This window comes from Solea solea, chromosome 16, assembly GCF_958295425.1.
Source record: "Solea solea chromosome 16, fSolSol10.1, whole genome shotgun sequence".
Classification (NCBI taxonomy): Eukaryota; Metazoa; Chordata; class Actinopteri; order Pleuronectiformes; family Soleidae; genus Solea; species Solea solea.
Window position 1 is genome coordinate 15,294,147 of NC_081149.1, and position 17,450 is coordinate 15,311,596.

The 17,450-nt window shown below is 43.6% G+C and overlaps 1 protein-coding gene across 3 annotated transcripts; it reads right to left on the reverse strand.

The window, feature by feature from the left end:
• Positions 1-1,630: 1,630 nt before the first annotated feature.
• Positions 1,631-15,593, reverse strand: gprc5ba (G protein-coupled receptor, class C, group 5, member Ba). Of its 3 annotated transcripts, none has more exons than XM_058653132.1 (4): positions 15,488-15,593; positions 4,009-5,034; positions 3,656-3,801; positions 1,631-2,316 (listed from the first exon to the last, which is right to left on the reverse strand). In XM_058653132.1, the coding sequence occupies exons 2-4, from the start codon at positions 5,030-5,032 to the stop codon at positions 2,272-2,274; spliced, it is 1,215 nt and encodes a 404-aa protein (XP_058509115.1). In that variant the 5' UTR covers positions 5,033-5,034; positions 15,488-15,593; the 3' UTR covers positions 1,631-2,271. The 3 variants fall into 3 exon arrangements, with proteins under 3 accessions (XP_058509115.1, XP_058509114.1, XP_058509117.1); XM_058653131.1 differs by lacking the exon at positions 15,488-15,593 and adding an exon at positions 12,934-13,508; XM_058653134.1 differs by lacking the exon at positions 15,488-15,593 and adding an exon at positions 12,934-13,505 and having other exon boundaries at positions 3,680-3,801.
• Positions 15,594-17,450: the final 1,857 nt, after the last annotated feature.

The window sequence follows — 17,450 nt, forward strand, 5'->3', positions numbered from 1 at the left end:
TTTTTTTCTGTAAAAAAATAAAAAAATGTTATGTATCCCCATGACTGTGACAGGATGGGCCACTGACTAAGAATACTGCGCATGACCACATATGTGTTTCCTCTTCTTCTTCTGCTTCAAAAAAATCAAACAAAAAATAAAAGCATATCTAGTGTTGGCAAAACATTTCCAAAATGGTAATACAAAAAAAAAAAACGAGACAGCAGCATGAGAAAAATAAAAGGATAATGTAACGATCAAGCAATGTATTAACACATAGCAAACCAATTTAAAAAATATATATATAGATAAAAACAGTTTGCAGTAGTCAGTTCCCTCAGTGGGTCTTATGACACTGGTGTTTAAACACAGCCTACAGTTTAAAAAAAGAAAAAAGTGAGCATAGCTTTACAGCACTACTATGTACACAGCTCCTCGGGTGAAGGAGAGCTGGTGTCACGATGGAGGGGAAAGGTTTGTGAAACGGAGACACCAGTGAAACAAGTCTCTTTCTTGGCACGGAGACTTTAGCTACAGCCGATCACAACGAGACAGGGCGATGATGATGATGATGATGATGAGGAGGAGGAGGAGGAGGAGGAAGGAGGAGGGACGCTTCCCCAGATAAAGATGACAACCACACTGAATGGAGGGAGCTGCATGGCCGCCCTCACAGCACACACAGAAAAACACACAGACAGAGCAGGGAGCCATTTTCTCACACAGATTGAAGAGGGTCACAGTGATTTCACTGTCACATGGACTCCCTTTTGGATTGTGTCACACCCTCCACACTCCACCCTCCCTTTCCTCCCTTCTCCTCCCATTACATTTGATCTTCCAACCTCACACTGTAAATCTGATCTTCCCCAAAGCTATGGAATATCTCTGCACAGCAGCCACAGCTCTATATATAGTCTGTCACTCACAGTTTGACTACAGCCCACACCAGTGCTGCTGCTCCTGCTGCTCCTGCTGCTCCTGCTGCTCCTGCAGTCCTGCGCTTCACTGCAAAGTTGTTTGGAGGAATATTTAGCACCAGAGCGCAACCTTGACTTTGAATTGTCCCCATCAAGTCTTGACATACCTCAAATACGCACAGCGCTGATGTACGCGCCACACAATAGCACAGATAAAGGAACTAAGAACAGAAGAAATTTCCTTGCTCTGTTTCCTGCTGATATAAAGTGATATTTTCTCCTGGTTGGCTCAGGGGCCACCAGAGATTCATGAACCCAGTGCCTCCCCGTTGACTGACGCCCCTGTTGCCCACTCAGAACCCACTATATTCCATCACATATCTAACAACAGCTCATTAACAGCTTGTAGTCTTTCTCCTCGGGTGCTTCACGCTACGTTTGTTGTGTCTGTGGTCACAGAGAACTTGTTTCCCCACTGCAGTCTGGGGATTCACAGTTTGTTTTTGCAAAGTGTCCTAGGTAGTAGGTGGGAGGACGAGTCAAGGTGAGAGGAGAGTTATGTGTTATATTGACAGAGAAGTGCAGACCAGACCAGAGATGGAGGAAGAGAGTAGCAGGCAGGAAAGGGAAGGTTTGTTTGAGATGTAGGAAATGGACCAACACTCTTTCCTCTCATGTACTCTACATACTAACCCACAGAGGCTGGATTCTTCTTTTTTTTTTATCTTTCTTTTTCTTTTTTTTTTAAGCAGGCAGTGCTCAAGCTGTACAGTTGCCCATGTGCTATGTCTTCACCTATGCTGTGGATGGATGGAGGACAGAGCAAAATGTTTCTACTTGAGCAGCAGCAACGTGAGGCTTAGCAGAGAAGACATACTGACCGTCAGGGAGAGAGATGGAGCAGCAGCAAGTGATTTATTTTTCACAGTTTTCATGGATGCTTACAGTGCTCCAGTCTCAGGGAAGTAAATTCAAAAAACATAAAAAAAAAAAAAAAAGCAAAAAGAAAGAATACTGCATGTTGATATTCTCTGATCTGAGTTGGCATGTGTTTTATTTTGCAATTTTCTGGTCACACTTTAAGTTTGTACACCCAAGAGAGGGAGAGGGATGTGTGTGTGCTCTATGAGCTTTAGCTCTGTCCTCCATACCCTGTTTTCTTACACACACACGCCCATACATCATAGTCGTTGATTGGCACACGGTCAGTGTTAAAGTCTGTACACAGAGTGATAGTGCCCTATTGCCATCCATGTCCAATCCAACCAGGTGGTCCCTTCATCCCAGACTCCTCCCTCAACACCCGCTCATCCTCTTCTTCTTCTTCTTTTTTTCATTTTCTACAACATATTCTCTTCCCAGTTCCTGTCACTCACCACAGCTGCCTCCCTGTGTAGGTCGGCGGAGCGGAGGGCACCTGTAGTGGGGGGGGGGGGGGGGGGGGGGATTGAAATCAAGCTATAAATATAATAACATTCTGGGTCAGATCATGTAATCAGACTTGTATCTTTGCACACATGCATACAGCAACAGTCCCGTGCATTCACAGAGATTTGCATATACTGTACATTGTGTTCACACATACTATGACTGCAGTTTCATTCATTAACTGAACGTCCACGTTGGTCTGGTGAGCCACGTATTGATCCCACATTCTGTTTCCAATCCAAGCAAAGCAAATGTTCACATCGTGTCCATGCAGATTGTTGCAGACATAGATTATAATATACATGATATAATGTATATTACTGTAAAATAATATACATCATGAGAATAGTATTCACATATTGATGGTTTTTGTTTTGTTTAATTTGTTTGTTGAAGAATCCCAAACTAAGAAAGTGTTCTCTCCTCTCACCTTGATCTTCACTTCATGAAACCCTTTCTGCCCCACATTTTAAGGCAAACGATGGAGAGGTAATACCTGCTTTGACTCTTACCACCTTTAAAACCAAGTTGTGTGCCATGCTCACAGTTCCTTTTAAAATGACGGTTTAAAGTATCAGGAAGTGAGTGTATCTTTTCCCTTAGCCAGCTATGTTCTATTTTCTCCATCCATCGCTCTATAATAAAGTGGAACTACTTAAACTATCACACCAATATACTGAAATCCTACACCTCCTTTATTTTAATTCATTTTATTATTTACATCTATTAACATTGCTGTGTTAAAATTATTTATGTCCTTTTTATGCCTTTTTATACAAAGCACTATGTTTTACATACAGTACACAATAAACATAAATATGCAGATCTTTTCTAAATAAAAACAGATGCACAGAAAAGCTGCTCTGCAAACTAATGATATTTTATGCAGAGCAGCCAAAGGAGAAGTCTGCATTCCTTTTTGGCTACATTGGCCAGATTTACAGCAATCTTTGGCGAAGATTTCTTTTTTTATCCTATAGTCGGTAGAGAGTGTTGCTTCAGTATTTTATCCTCTGGTAGTATATGTGCGATTGTGACCTTGATTCATAACACTGGATCACTTGTGCCAATTCATCCTATGTGATAAGGAGCATGACAGGCCAGGCAGGCAGTCGCATCTTCCATCCATCCATATGTGAACATTTATGTGAATAATCCAGACGGGCCCACAAAATACAATAACCGCAGGCGTATGAACATGCACACACAAAGTGATGACGCACACTCACACCTCTCCCTCACTCTTGTGCAACTTCATATGGTCCAGAGCGCACAAATGTTCATGCAGTCTCGCCGGTGTGGTGGAATGACTAAGTGGCGGCGTGTACCTGTGACTGGGAGGATGTACTCACCGCTCCCCCATTCAGGATCATGGTCATCTCAGTGGGCTGGTAGACGTTGCTGCGGAAAGGTGCGCTGGGTCTGGCAGCAGTGTTACTATTGTGTTGGCTGGCACCACCACTGCTCCTCAAGCCTGCCATGGAATACGCGGATCAGAGATTACTGTGACTCAACTCCGTCAACCGCGGAGAAAGAAACACTTGCTATGTTTTCCTGCACCGTGTACTTTTCCTCCTGTTGTTATTTCTAGAGACACATGCATTTCCTAGATACACATGTTCTAATGCTGACTGTAGCCCTCATCCTTTGTGTGTTGCACGTTTGCTTCGATAGAATTTACCTGCAGTGTTCTCGTCGCTGTATCCATAGCCCTGGTTCTCCACAAACTGTCTGTGAGAGAGAGGGATGTCTTCATCAAAGCTGGTCCCCCTCCTTCGTGTTGAATTCTGGGAGGTGTCAAAGTAATTGGGTGCACTTGGCTGCGGAGGGGGTATCAGGCAGTTTTTGGATTCAGGGATGGCATGAAAGATTATCAGCAACCAGCCCTGAGTTACTAAAGCAAAGGCTAGTGTCGGGTCATTCCAGGCCGGGGCCTTGTTTAGCCAGGCATTTGCATACAGATAGAAGCCCACCCAGGTCACCCACAGCAGCACTGACAGCCCGCAGGACACCAGCAGCCAAACGGCATTGCGCCGCCACTGCTGTGTCTTCCCACACAGGGCTATGGCGGCTGCAGTCATTGCAGCCAATAGGAGTGTTAGCACGTAGCTGCAGGCAAGAGCGAAGTCCATAGGTGTGTACTGACAGGCATCTTGTCCCTCCCGCAGCACGGTGAGAAGTAGCCACTCCGCTGCGATGATGCCCTGCACAGCACTCAATCCCAGTGCCAGGCCAGTGAGGGTGCAGCCTCCAGGGCTTCGATGCTCCTGACCAAGCCTTCGCAGACGAATACCTTGCACCAACAAACATGAGAAACAGACAGCAAAGAAGAGGCCCCACAGGGCTCTACGGACCAGACATAATGTCTGATCTTGTGTGATCAGGTAAGCAAAGCTCAGGCCAAATAAGCCAAGTACGCCGAGGAGCAGCAGGAGGATTGGTCCCACGCCGCTGCGCTTCTCAGCCTCACTGATGTGGCTTAAACGGCCCAGCAGGACTAGGACTATTATGATGCTAACTAATGTCCCAGCAGCAGCCAGAGCTTCAACAGCTATACCCCACATTGCGTCCATGTCACAGAGGAGGATGTAGGGTTCCTTAAAGCCGATGCCACAGCCCCTTGGAGTGACCTCATTAGTGGCATCTTGACTCCTGGCGTGATGAGCAACAGTCAGCAGCAGCAGGACAATCGGGAGGAACGCCATTTCTAAGAGATGAACAGTACGGATGACAAAGAGGGAGATGATGAGCGCAAAAATGGAAACATCAAATAAATTGATAAGGGTAATATAAAAAAGATAAAAGGAGTGAGTCATTGTGTTGTCATCAATGTTTGAAAGGCTACACAGAACAGCTCACTACATCTGCCTGAAAGTGACAATGCAGACACAATGTTGAACAACTGAAGACTTCCTCGACACTAAACACACAAATCCTTTTTTTTTTAATATAACTACTTTTGTTCCAGCATTTATAAACAACATACACATGGAAACCAGAAAAAGCCCAGATCAGCTGCCTTTCAGGTGTGTTATTTGTCCAGAAGCATCCACCAGCAGCCAGAGCAAAGCTGCAGCTTGATGTATATTTTTAATTAAAGAGATACAGAAACATAAGAGTACAGTAGACCATTAGGAACCTTAGGACATGTAGAAAGCTGCAAAAAAACGTGTATAATGTACACAAATACACGTGTGTATTGAATTAATTGCCTATTATTTTAATAGGCACAAGTACAAACTCTTACCACACGTGCACATTTGAGAACTGTGTCCCATTTAAAAGAAAATCAGCAGCATGAACGTCAAATCAATACTGGCTCAGTTCACCTTTTTCTTTATTCATCACAACTGCCAGACACACACACACACACACACACTCACACATTTCCTTTCAGAAATTCTTTCCAATTTGAGTCAGACATTAGTGCAACAATCAATATTCACAAAGGGCAGACATACTTTTCAATGCTCTCTATGCTTGACGCCACATTCTGGACTATTTGTATTAAAGTGCTTCTGTGAGCTTATAAATACACTGCAGTATTTACATACCATAATATAGCGAGTGGACACACAGGTGCCTCATATCTCTCTGTCACTTAGAGATAGTTACGGCACATAGTCAAACCATCAGGGGGGAAGAGAGCTAGTTTTTAAATACACACCAGACAGCAGCATAGGTCACAGCGCTTCCAGTGTGCAGTTTATTAAATGGAGCAGACACAGACCTGAGACACGACTTATTTTATCACGAGAAAAATAGGAACACAAGTGGGAGGAAGTGCAGTGGACTTACAGCAAGTAGACTGGAGTTGTTTTTGACAATTCATCTACAAGTGATCGGCTACTTAATGAATCGCCAATTATGATTATGATTTCAGTTTTTTTGTAAATCGCTGCTCTTCTCTGTGGACAAAACATTTTCAAGTTTAGATATCGAATCTGTTTACTGAGAAGACGATGAATCAACAATGAAAATAATCCTTACTTGCAGGCTTACATCTGAGTTTGTGGGCAACTATTGTTATCTTAAATCTTCAGTAGGCAGGAGAGTTGTAATAACAGTTGCTTCCTCCATATTTTGGGATTGCGGCTCTCTGTCCTGAGCCCCCCGTTATTTATTAGATCCACAAAAGCTGATGCGAGACGATCTCTCCATATCTGAACGTCTTTGCCGATGCTAACGTAGGTTGTTACATTCCTTATGCAACTCTTCCCTTGTTTTTCACGTTTCTTTGTAGCGATGTGTGTTAGCCTGCTCGCATTCGGAGCTGTGCTGTCATCTGATTGGTCCAAACCTGTGATGTTTTTGTACATTGTGCTGAAAACTTTTAGTTATGGAATTATTGATCTAAAATGCCAAACAAAATCCTACCTACTGTACCTTTAAGAGCTGGGGCAACTCACTGTACCCTATCTGCTCAACACCAAATAACACAGACACTATTAGCATCTACCATTTAGCAACTAATACGCCAGATGTATCTCCCACCAGGAGATACAGAAGTGAAAATAGGAGCACGGTGGCACAAAAACACAGCAGACTAACTCCTCCTCTGTCTTCCCTCGTCGTCGTCTTTGTCACTTTCTGGTGCAGAGTCGGCACACACCAGAGTAAAAAGACGTGTCCTGCACATTGGTGACTTTTTCACCCACTCCCTCTCACCCAGTCACACCCACTTGCACAGATGGCATCCCTGGCTGCTTTTTGAGTGAGACTGTGTGACAGCTGAAGGATGTACACCGAGAGCTGCCATTAACCGCACATGATCAGATGTACGCAGTCAGTCTGACATGGCACATGTATGTGCAGAATCACTGACGCTCATGTGAACAGGCACACAACACGCATACATAGCGCACACATGCAACACACTGGAGTCCCTGCTTCTGGAGTCATGTGATCTCTTCTGCCGAGATTACGATGCCAGCGCAGGCTTTCAAATGTGCTGCGAAAGATGCACCTCACACATTTTCTCCTCCTTAATCCCTAAACACACCCCTCTTCCTTCCATTTTGGCTTGCCCTTCTTCCTTTCTTTTGCTCCTACCATCTCCTCCTCGCTCATCCTCACCCAATTCCCTCCCCCTGCTCGCTTTTATTCTTGCTGTGTATCTTATGTAACTGGAAAAGTGATTCAGCCCCTGCCAGTTTTGGTGCATGGCCGCTGTTTCTCAGGCATCATCTCGCTCTGTGCCGAGCAGCGAGGAAGAAGTCGTGTCTTAGCTTGGTGTTCTACACGTAGCAGGTTTACACACGTGTCACTGTCATGCACGTTTACACAGACTGGCACAACAGTGCTCGATGCAGGCGGGCTCGATTTGCATATAAATATGACTTGCGGTTTGGTGGCATGCATTATGGATGTGTGTTTGTGAAGGCAGCACATTCTCACACAAAGCTGAATGTGACAGGTATGCAGCGTGCATTCCTTATAATGGTGCTCTTAGCACACAGCACAGTGTGTGAGAGTGCAAATGTGCAGCACTGCGGTTGTTCAGATGTGCTCCAGGCTGGACAGGCAGGGATTCATCAACCCATCCTGTGCAATTACAACCTCTAATAATGATTATCAGACACAGCCCACAACCAAATAACATGGTGATAATTGGGAGGATCATTGCATTTTGATGACTCCTCTAATGTGTGATTCATAGAGAGAGAGAAGGAGAGAGAAGTTGCTTTCAGACATGCACTGAATTCCGGAGGTTGTCCAGAAGAGCTCTTAGTGTGAACACAAATTTTCCAGAGATCCTCCTGCCTGCTGCCTAGTATATTTTCCGGACACAATGCACTTGAACATATCCGTCGTGTTCACATTTGACGGTGGACAGAACTGACACTTGGTGCCAGAGGCGGCTATCCAAACTTTGCGGCGCAGTGCCTGTCATGGCTGACCTCATAGTCTAATGTTGCTAAAGGGAGAGCAATGTTTTGTGCGCTGGGTCTGGTATTGTTAGGCGCACTCTGACCAACAAAACACCAGTACCAAGGAGAACAGCTTTGTCCAAAATGTTCATTTGGACTGTGTGCAGTTTGTGTTTGATTGGCTGGTGCCTTAGCTGCTGCTTTGGAGGTTCTCTCAATTTCTGCCGCGCACAGCTCATCTGCAGAGACAGATATGTTTATGTGCAGCAAGCTCAGCTTCCTCTAAACTGTGTTGTATTTAGAATTTTAATACTAAACTTGCACTAGAACACGATTAGAACTAGTTTGTTCAGATTCAGCTGTGCATGAAGCTCAGCTTAATGCCTTAGAAATAAGTCCTAAATAAACACACTCTGTCTAGAAGTCCTATTAAAAACACATCTGTGCTTCAAACAAGCTTGTATGCTCAAGCACAGTGACAATGGTCACTGGGGCCTGTTTTGTTAACTGTTTTTGTCCTTTGCTTTTTAAAATGCTTTGATAACATCTGTGTCAAGCTTTTCCAGATTTCTCTCAGTGAGAATAATCGGCTTGAAGTACCTTCCAGAGTTGACGTGCGGTCTGAAAGAGCATTTTTAAGAGGAGATGAAAGAGAAGATGTTCACTGGGTAAACTATGTCTGTCTCACACAAATATATACCTTTAAAGAATGTCCTCTTTCACACTTCTGACGTCACAATCCCAGCTTTTTAAGAGTTATCTGCTCGAGATCAGAGACGGGCTGAGTTTGGTTGAAGACAAAAACACAGGTTTGTTTGAATTCAAAAGCCATAATGTCTATTTCTCAGTCAGGGACACTTTGGCAGGACACATGATTGTTATAGACCCTGAACTAATGACTTTCAAGGGGCAGCTCTCGTGGCACAGATATTTCTGGTGCAACCAAATTAGTGATCCGTATTGTTGATAGTTGTCATGGATTCACACTAGAAAAAAAACTACTCTCACTTAGATCTTAAGTAGATGCCATTGGTTTCTACTTATGCTTCATTTACCTCACTAACCACTAGTTTCTGCCACTAGGGGTCTCTCATTCAAAAGAGCCTGAGTTTAATGATGGGTTGGGATCATGGGAATTGTTGTCTTGTTTGTTGTGCCTGTACATTGTGCTTTAGCTTTGAAAATACAGCAAACAGCAATTAGTAATTGTTATCTATTAGTGGAAAACACACACAATTAAAAGATAGTGTGAGTGATAGTGAAGAGATAAAACGGTCCATTAGCTTGAATATAAATAAGGATTTGTTGAAAACATTTTGGCTAATGTAAGTACCCTACTGAACTAAATATATATAACACTGTTCTTGTCTTGTTTTAGATGTTTCAAAGCAAAAAATGCTACATAGGATATACATTATATGGACAAAAGTATTCGGACGCCTGACCATTACACCAACAGGGACAGTAATGACGTACTCAACTACAGATACAGTACTTTAATATGGAGTTGTCCCTCCTTTTGCAGCTGTAACAGCTTCCAAACTTCTTGGAGTTCTTGGACTTTCCTCAAGATTTTGAAGTGTTTCTATGGGAATTTGTGTCCCTCTCATTGTGTAGAGCATTTATGAGTACAGGCACTGATGCTGGACGAGAAGGCCTGGCTCGCAATCTTTGATCCAGTTCATCCAAAAGGTGCTTAATAGGGTTGAGGTAGGGGTTCTGTGCGGGTCAGTCAAGTTCTTCCACACCTAACTCGTCGAACCATGTCTTTATAGTCATTGCTTTGTGCACTGGGTCACAATCATGTTGGAATAGAAAAAGGGCCATCCTCAAACAGTTTTGGGGCCATCTTAACGGGTGTGGCCAAATACTTTTGTTCATAGAGTGCACTTCAATAAAAGAAGCAAGACGTGTCACCATCCCTCCAATCCCTCACAACTAGTCATGACAAAAATGTGAATAAATGGCTAAAAAGACAGATGGGGAGACATTAGACATCAGAGTGGGTGTGCTAAAATATTCAAAAGAAGGTGGTAAGGATATAAAAAAATAGTCTTGCAGATATAGAGGGTGGCAAACAGGCCTAAAGGGGAAAAATAGATATCGCACTGAATGGTAAGACTGAAGACGAGTGGTCCTTTCACTGCATCATCCCCCAGGGTGTCTTTGTGAAAAAAGTGACAGTGGAAATATTTTTCACCAGCCTCTTCAGACATTCCTGGCCATCCATCCTATTCAGGCCTCATTATCATTTCTTCAGCTCACAGCAAGACCGTATGCTAATTGACTTAGCAATTCACAGAGCCAGAGTTTAATATTAACCCCCTTCCTCTCCTCCTTCTCTCTTGCAACATCAACAGCCGAGGGGGTGATGGGTCAGATGTGAAGGTATCCCGAGCCCAGAAATGCAACTGGAAACCACAGACACAGACCCTTCGGTGTCGTGTGTACTGCTTCCATGTCATGCCAGCAAGCATCTTCCATTGTAGATGGAGGAGGTGATCACAAGAGCCCAGAGAGATCAGATTGTGTTAGTGTGATAGTGATCAGAGGAGCGAGAGAAACGGAGAACAGCCGGATGTACAGAGGAAGAAGTGGAGCGAGCCTTGAGCCTGGAGCCGTGTGTGTGTGTGTGTGATGAAAGAGCGGTGAGCATATGAGCACAAATGCACACACAAAATTAGAATCTTGCAGTTTCCATGCATCTACATTCGAAATGACATAGTCAGCTGTGTGATGTACGAAAAAGCCAAACATAAACACACACATTTACTCAACTATCCCTTTAAGGACTCGCATTGATTTCCAATTATTTGAATAGCCGAACCAAAGCATTATTCCTAACCTCAACTATAACCAGTTAATGCTTAACCCCCAAAGTTCCTCAGAAATTAGGTTCTGCCTTGTTATTAGGGCCAGTTTTTGGTTGCCATGAGGACGACTGGTCCTGACAGGGTCAGTGTTTGTGCCAGAAAAGGCCCCAGAGAGGCAACAAATACCATACAGGAAAACACACACAGAGGTTTATGCAGCTATTCTGAGCACTGGATGGATGGATCCACTTGCACAGCCTAACCTAAACCTTATTCCTAACCTTATCCATAGTTGGTGTCCAACCCTAACCATAATCTAACAATTCCCATTTCATATCTTACCTCTAACTTTAACCAGAGCCTCAGAAATGAGGTCCTGCCTCATTAGGGCCAGGACTTCTTGGTCAAAATGCGGATTACTGTTGCTGAAAAAGTCAGTGCTCGTACCGAATAAGGTCTGAAAGAGGTAACAAAAACAAGTAAACACACACAATTTGATTGTGACAATGGTCCTACTGCTGCTGCTGCTGCCTCAAACAAACACCCTCTTCTGGAACCCCCTGGGAACCTCTTCCCATGTGACCAGCATTGTTGGAAGAAGGGGGTGTGTGGGAATAAAAAGAAAAGAAAAAAAAGAGCATGCACCCATTGTGTGTGTTTGCATTAAGCTGCTCCTAAGGTCAGCTAAAACCGAGGGTGTCCCTTTACAAGACGTGTCCCTCCCACACTGGCCTCCTAAACCAGAGGCAGAGCCATGCATACTGCCAGAAATTGTACTTAAATGCCCACTTGGGTCCAAATTAGACAAAGGAGGTTAGTTTGGAAATGGATGTTAATGGATTGGTCAGCAGACAGATGATACATGAGCCCAGAGTCATTGTCAGTGAAGTACGTATGTACTCGTAAAGCTCCCGGGCCTATTTTGGAGTGTTCTGTTTTCCATCATAAATCAATATTCACAGTGGAGCTGTTTATTCTCAGCCATTGAGTTAGTTAGCTTCCTCTTGGGAAAAGAGGATGTGATACAGTCCCTCCTCAGGGATGATGCCATAGGTGCTATTTTCTCGATGTGGAAAATGATTTATGTGTATTACCTCTTTAGGACTTTTTTCTGGTATGAACACTGACCTTGTCAGGACAACTTGTCCTAATGGAGACAAAATCTTGATCCTAACGAGACAGAACATCATTTCTGAGGCTCTGGTTATACATGTGTTATAATGTGGTTTGCAGTTAGATGAAGATTAGGGTTCGATATTAGGGATAAAGTGCTGGTTAGCCCGGGTGGATACAAGTGAACACAGTGTCCAGAATAGCTGCACAAACCTGAGTGTGTGTGTGTGTGTGTGAGTGACAGAGAGACAGAGAGAGATCCAAAATAGTAAATGACATCTAAACGACAGAACATGAGTGACTGGAGCTCCGAAAATATCCCACTGTATTGTGGGGTAAAAATGGAGACGCGGCCACAAGCAGAGAGCAGCCGTTTCATTCCCGTGAGAAAAATGTGCCACAGCCTAATCAGCATTTACATTTGACACAGGTCAAAGCTCCGTTTTTATTTAAGCTTAACGAGTCTCTGTCAAATCCTCCCTCGAGTCAAGTCCATGTGTAATTAATGTGCCCATGTGCAAATTGCTGTAACCTGTCTATATACATCAGGTGCGCGTCCTCTGGTTCACACATATGCATTTTGGTGCATCGGCGTCGCCTTTCTCGCAGGGTTGTCCGTGGTGCAACTTCCACCTCCATCCTTTTCACTAAGCACACCGCGAGGTGCGTCCTTGTTAATAGATATTCACACCACAGACACAACAACAACAACAGTCAGTCCTTGCAAAATCACGCACACATATGATCCCACACTCCCTCCCCCTCCCCCCTGTCCCTATCAATCACCATCATGTGGTGAGCTGCACGTACCTTTAACGATGTAAACAAATCCGATCAAGAACGAAGACGGTCGCACAGTTGTGAGGGTTAATGGTAGATCGAATAATAATGTCACATTTCGGAGCGAGGCGCGTTTGCCTTTTCACTCTCCATCCACATGGACGCGATCGGATTCCTCCTGCTCCAGGTTCCAAACCGGAGGAGCCCGGTTATTCAGCCCGTGCCCGTGGTCCTCAGACGCGGTGTTGGCATTAACCCTGAGCTCCGGCAAGTCCACACTGGAGAGACTATAAAGACACCCGGGTGTCAGGATTGAAATGTGCGAGAGTTTCTTTGTCGTTTCCCCCCCTAAATCCTTTGTTCAGCCGTGCGCATCTTTGACTTTCACGTTGGCGCAGTCATCCAATCGAATAAAACACACAGTTAAATGAAACCATGTGACGCGCTGCAGCGATGCAAGTCTTCAGCTGTAATGACTGGACTGTTTATGTCGCCGAATGTCCGCTCCCGACTAATGCTTCACCAGGGACTGTGCTCCGCATTACGCGCGTAATGGTAATCCCTCTCCGCACACACACACACACACACACACACAGAGCGAGAGAGAGAGAGAGGGGGTAGAGCACAGTCGCTACAGCGTCTCTCCCTTTAACTGTTCTCTCACATAAATTGTGTCTGACAGGGGGGCCACCTATTCATTTCTGGATCGACGCACAGGCTATATATTTTACGCACACACACTCAAACACGCGCAAACTGTCTCGTTCTCACTGTCCCCATGTGATACATGCACACTTAGTTGGAGTGTCTAAATTCTGTAACCCCAGTTTCTGTGGTACTGATTCTCACTCATTCATAGCGTCATAGAAAGTCATAGAACATAAGCTGATAGTGTTCAGGTGAACTATTGGAACTTGGTTTCCGGTTGCTTCTGTCAGAATAAAGTTATATGGGCGAGTTCATTCTCACACTTTTTTATAATAAAAATCAATAATATTACATTGTAAAAAAACGAACAAAAAAAAACTCCATAATTTCCACCATGACTTTTTGACTTACATGGAGACTTACTCCAACCTACTACTGACCCGAACCTTAAGCCCTTACTTTATCCGAACCACTGAACACATCTTCACATTAAAATGTAATAATGTACATCATGGGGACTTGCTTTGTGTCCCCATAAGGAAGACAAGTCCCCATAATGTGACTGTGTGAAGAGATATATGTCCCCACAACATGAGTTATACCTGGAACGCAGCTATTCTTCCTACGACTGCACTGACTTCCATTCATAATCCTAACTAGGGCTTGGCGATATATCGATATTACATCTATATCATAACATAGATTTTGAATATTGTCATATCGAGATAAGGTATCTGTGATCTGTGATGACATGTCCTGGTTTTAAAGGCTGATGCGTTGTTGCATAATTATGATTTTTATGATACTGAATCAATTAGCAAAATACACTGAATATTACATATTATATTCATTAAAAAATGCATGAAAAGTTATATTTTAATTTAATTTACCACTTCTTTCAAGCCTTATTATTTGTGTCATAGCAGGCAATTATATTGTTTCTAACACAGGTAAATATCCTTTATTTAAGGTAACAACTGTATTTTGAGCATGTAATACAGATCATACACATTATATATATACATATATATTTTAGTCTTTATTTTATTTTGTAGTATTTACAGTGTGTCGTCGCTCACCTTTGGGAAGTGCAAACAACCTCAAAATAAAACTTTCCATGAGCCCAGAGAAACAACCTGTGTGTAGTTTTATATCCCCATATATCTCTAAATATTTATAAGCCATATTGCCCAGTCTTACCTTTCAGTGTGACAGAAATATTGATTTGATTTATATTGTGATATGTATCAAATTGTATAAAAAATCATATCCAGACATGACTGTGATGTCACACAGTCATGCACAGTAATAAAGGTGTACACATAAAATTATCCAACAAAACCATCCAATATAAAGTATGCCATCACGCCAGTGTCAAACAAATATTATTGTTTGACGTCTTTGCTGCATTTATCGGAATATGATCATACCTCAAATTCCCCTGCAAATCGTAAACATAGTTTTGACTTTTATTTTGAAAAGAATGTTCCCTCCTTTCTGGGTTATTTCTGAGCACTTGACACAAACCGCTGTGGCGTTAGTTATTTCTCCTTCATGTCAAATGCTTGTCGCTTCAGCTGCTCGAGTCCATCTAGCATGGAGGCTTTCAGGGATCCCCCACCAGACCAAACCAACCCCCCGCTCCTGCTTCCACCCTGCCTTTATCCTTGTGCATGGTGATGTGAGTTGATGGAAGTGATTTGTGGCAGTGATGTCACCGTTTCAACTGTTTTCACTGCAGTCTCAAGAGAAACAGGAGCAGAGCATGTCAGCCATGACACAATTAAACCAGCTGCATGTGTGCTGCTGAGCTGCACAGCCCCCCCCCCCCCCCCCCCCCCCCCCCACACACACACACACACACACACTCACAGATGTACATCCCATTTTAAGGGATCGTGAACAATCCAGTGTCAATCTCCATTTCAACATTTACCTGTTGATGGTTGTTTTCCGGCCAAATCTGCTCCATACAGTAAAGTAGGCAGTGGGAACCAATAACAGGCCACGCTTGCCTTCTTCTTGTTGCCTCTTCTGAATTTTTCCCACGTGCGCCAAAAAACGCATACATATACATGCAAAGTGAGATGGCATGCAGGCTCTGGGCAGCAAGGAGGCGTATCATATGGAGTGGCAGCTGAGGACGTGAGACTAATCTGACAGGTGCAAACTGGGAGAGTGACAGCATGAGAAGTGGAGGAGGGGTCCCTGCCTGAAACAGGACGACTGGGGAGATTAATGGTTCTCTCAGTCTGTCAGCAGACACATCCAGAGCATATTATCAATACTGTGCTTTGTCAATACGGTGCTTTGTTCTTGTGAGTGATGAGATTGTGCACAGGAAAGGGAATTACTTTATTCCACATAGTTAATCATAATATATGGATGGGGGGGGGGCACACCTCTCTAAAGTCCTCATCAGGAATTTATCACTTGTATTCGTTGTGTACGGCCCCACCCACTGATTTGTCGACAGAAAAATATAACTCCGATAAATGTCCCATGTAAGTGGAGGCAAAGGCCTGCAGCATATTCTCATACAAAGCTTGACGTCTTGTTGAGACAAACAGCCACAAACCGAGCAGGGAAAATGTTCTCCTTTGTTGTCTGTTGTGCCACATTAGATGTCGTCATTTGTTATCACCCTGTCTACCAAGTAAAGGTACTGTTCTCAGTCGAAAAGCAAGTACCTTAAAGGGATACTTGAGTAAAAGTACAAATATCTTACCAGAAAATGACTTTGGTAGAAGTTGAAATCCCTTTTTTATGTTTCTAAAGTACATTTATGTGAATTTATAGTAACAAAGTATTCCTACTTGTTACATTGCAACACTGCTCGTCATATTGTTGTGATGTAAGACTGGTGCCGATCTTCTGATCTGACACACAGAAATCGTATTTTCCAAGTCAAACTCACGCATAAGTGCGAGCAACAGATTGAGGCTGAGATCAAAGCAGCCAATGGAGGACTTCAGTATTTAGAGAGTGTGACAAGGTAACCGTGGATCAGTGTGATCATGAGTAGGGCTCAGTCGCTGACTAATATAGCTTTACAGATACAGACAGTGGCTAACTTTAGCTCTGCCTGGTGAGTTGTTGTCCTTTAATGAGGAGAGTACATGCTCTGACAGTGTCATGTGTCTGCAGGAACATGAGTCACGGACACAGTCTGTCATGTTTCCTTTTGGCGTATGAAGTAAATATGTTTGCTCTGTTCTTTGCTCTCCCTCATCCTTCCTTCATTACGTACCTCCTCAGCGCTCGGCGGTTGCCTCGCCTTGTCAAGATCCCGCTCGGCTCCACACAATAAACCTCCCAGTGACAGCAGGGTGGCTGACATACAGGCCGCACGCTGCATCTGTTTCCAGAGACAAGCAGCAGAATGAAGGCCTTTGACCTCACAGGATGTATTAACTATGACAGGATGCAGGTGCTCAAAATTAGCAGGAAGAGAGTCTAATTTTAAAGAGGTTTTTGTGTGTGCGTGTGTGTGTGTTTTGTTTTAGTTATATATCCCATATTTTAAAGGAAAACGGCTGCAACAGAGGCAGAGGATGTGAAGGTGAGGTAGTCATGTTGTGTGCTGAGGGGACGGACACAGGATAACTTTTACATAAATATCACAAATAATAATGAATTAGTGCTTTAGACTGGTGCTGTGTGTTTGTGATGGGAATGCTGTGTTATACGCATGTGTTCCCCCTCCTTGTATTGTCACACCAACAAAGACTTGCCATATTCAACTCACTAAAGAAATCGTTTGTTTTCGCAGACAATAGATGAAGAGTGTTTCCCAGTCCCGCACTATTATTATCAGCAATGCCAGTATTTCATTTGAACATGTTTCATTAATCTCTGATGACATCCATCCATCCGTCTTCCACCGCTTTATCCTCCAC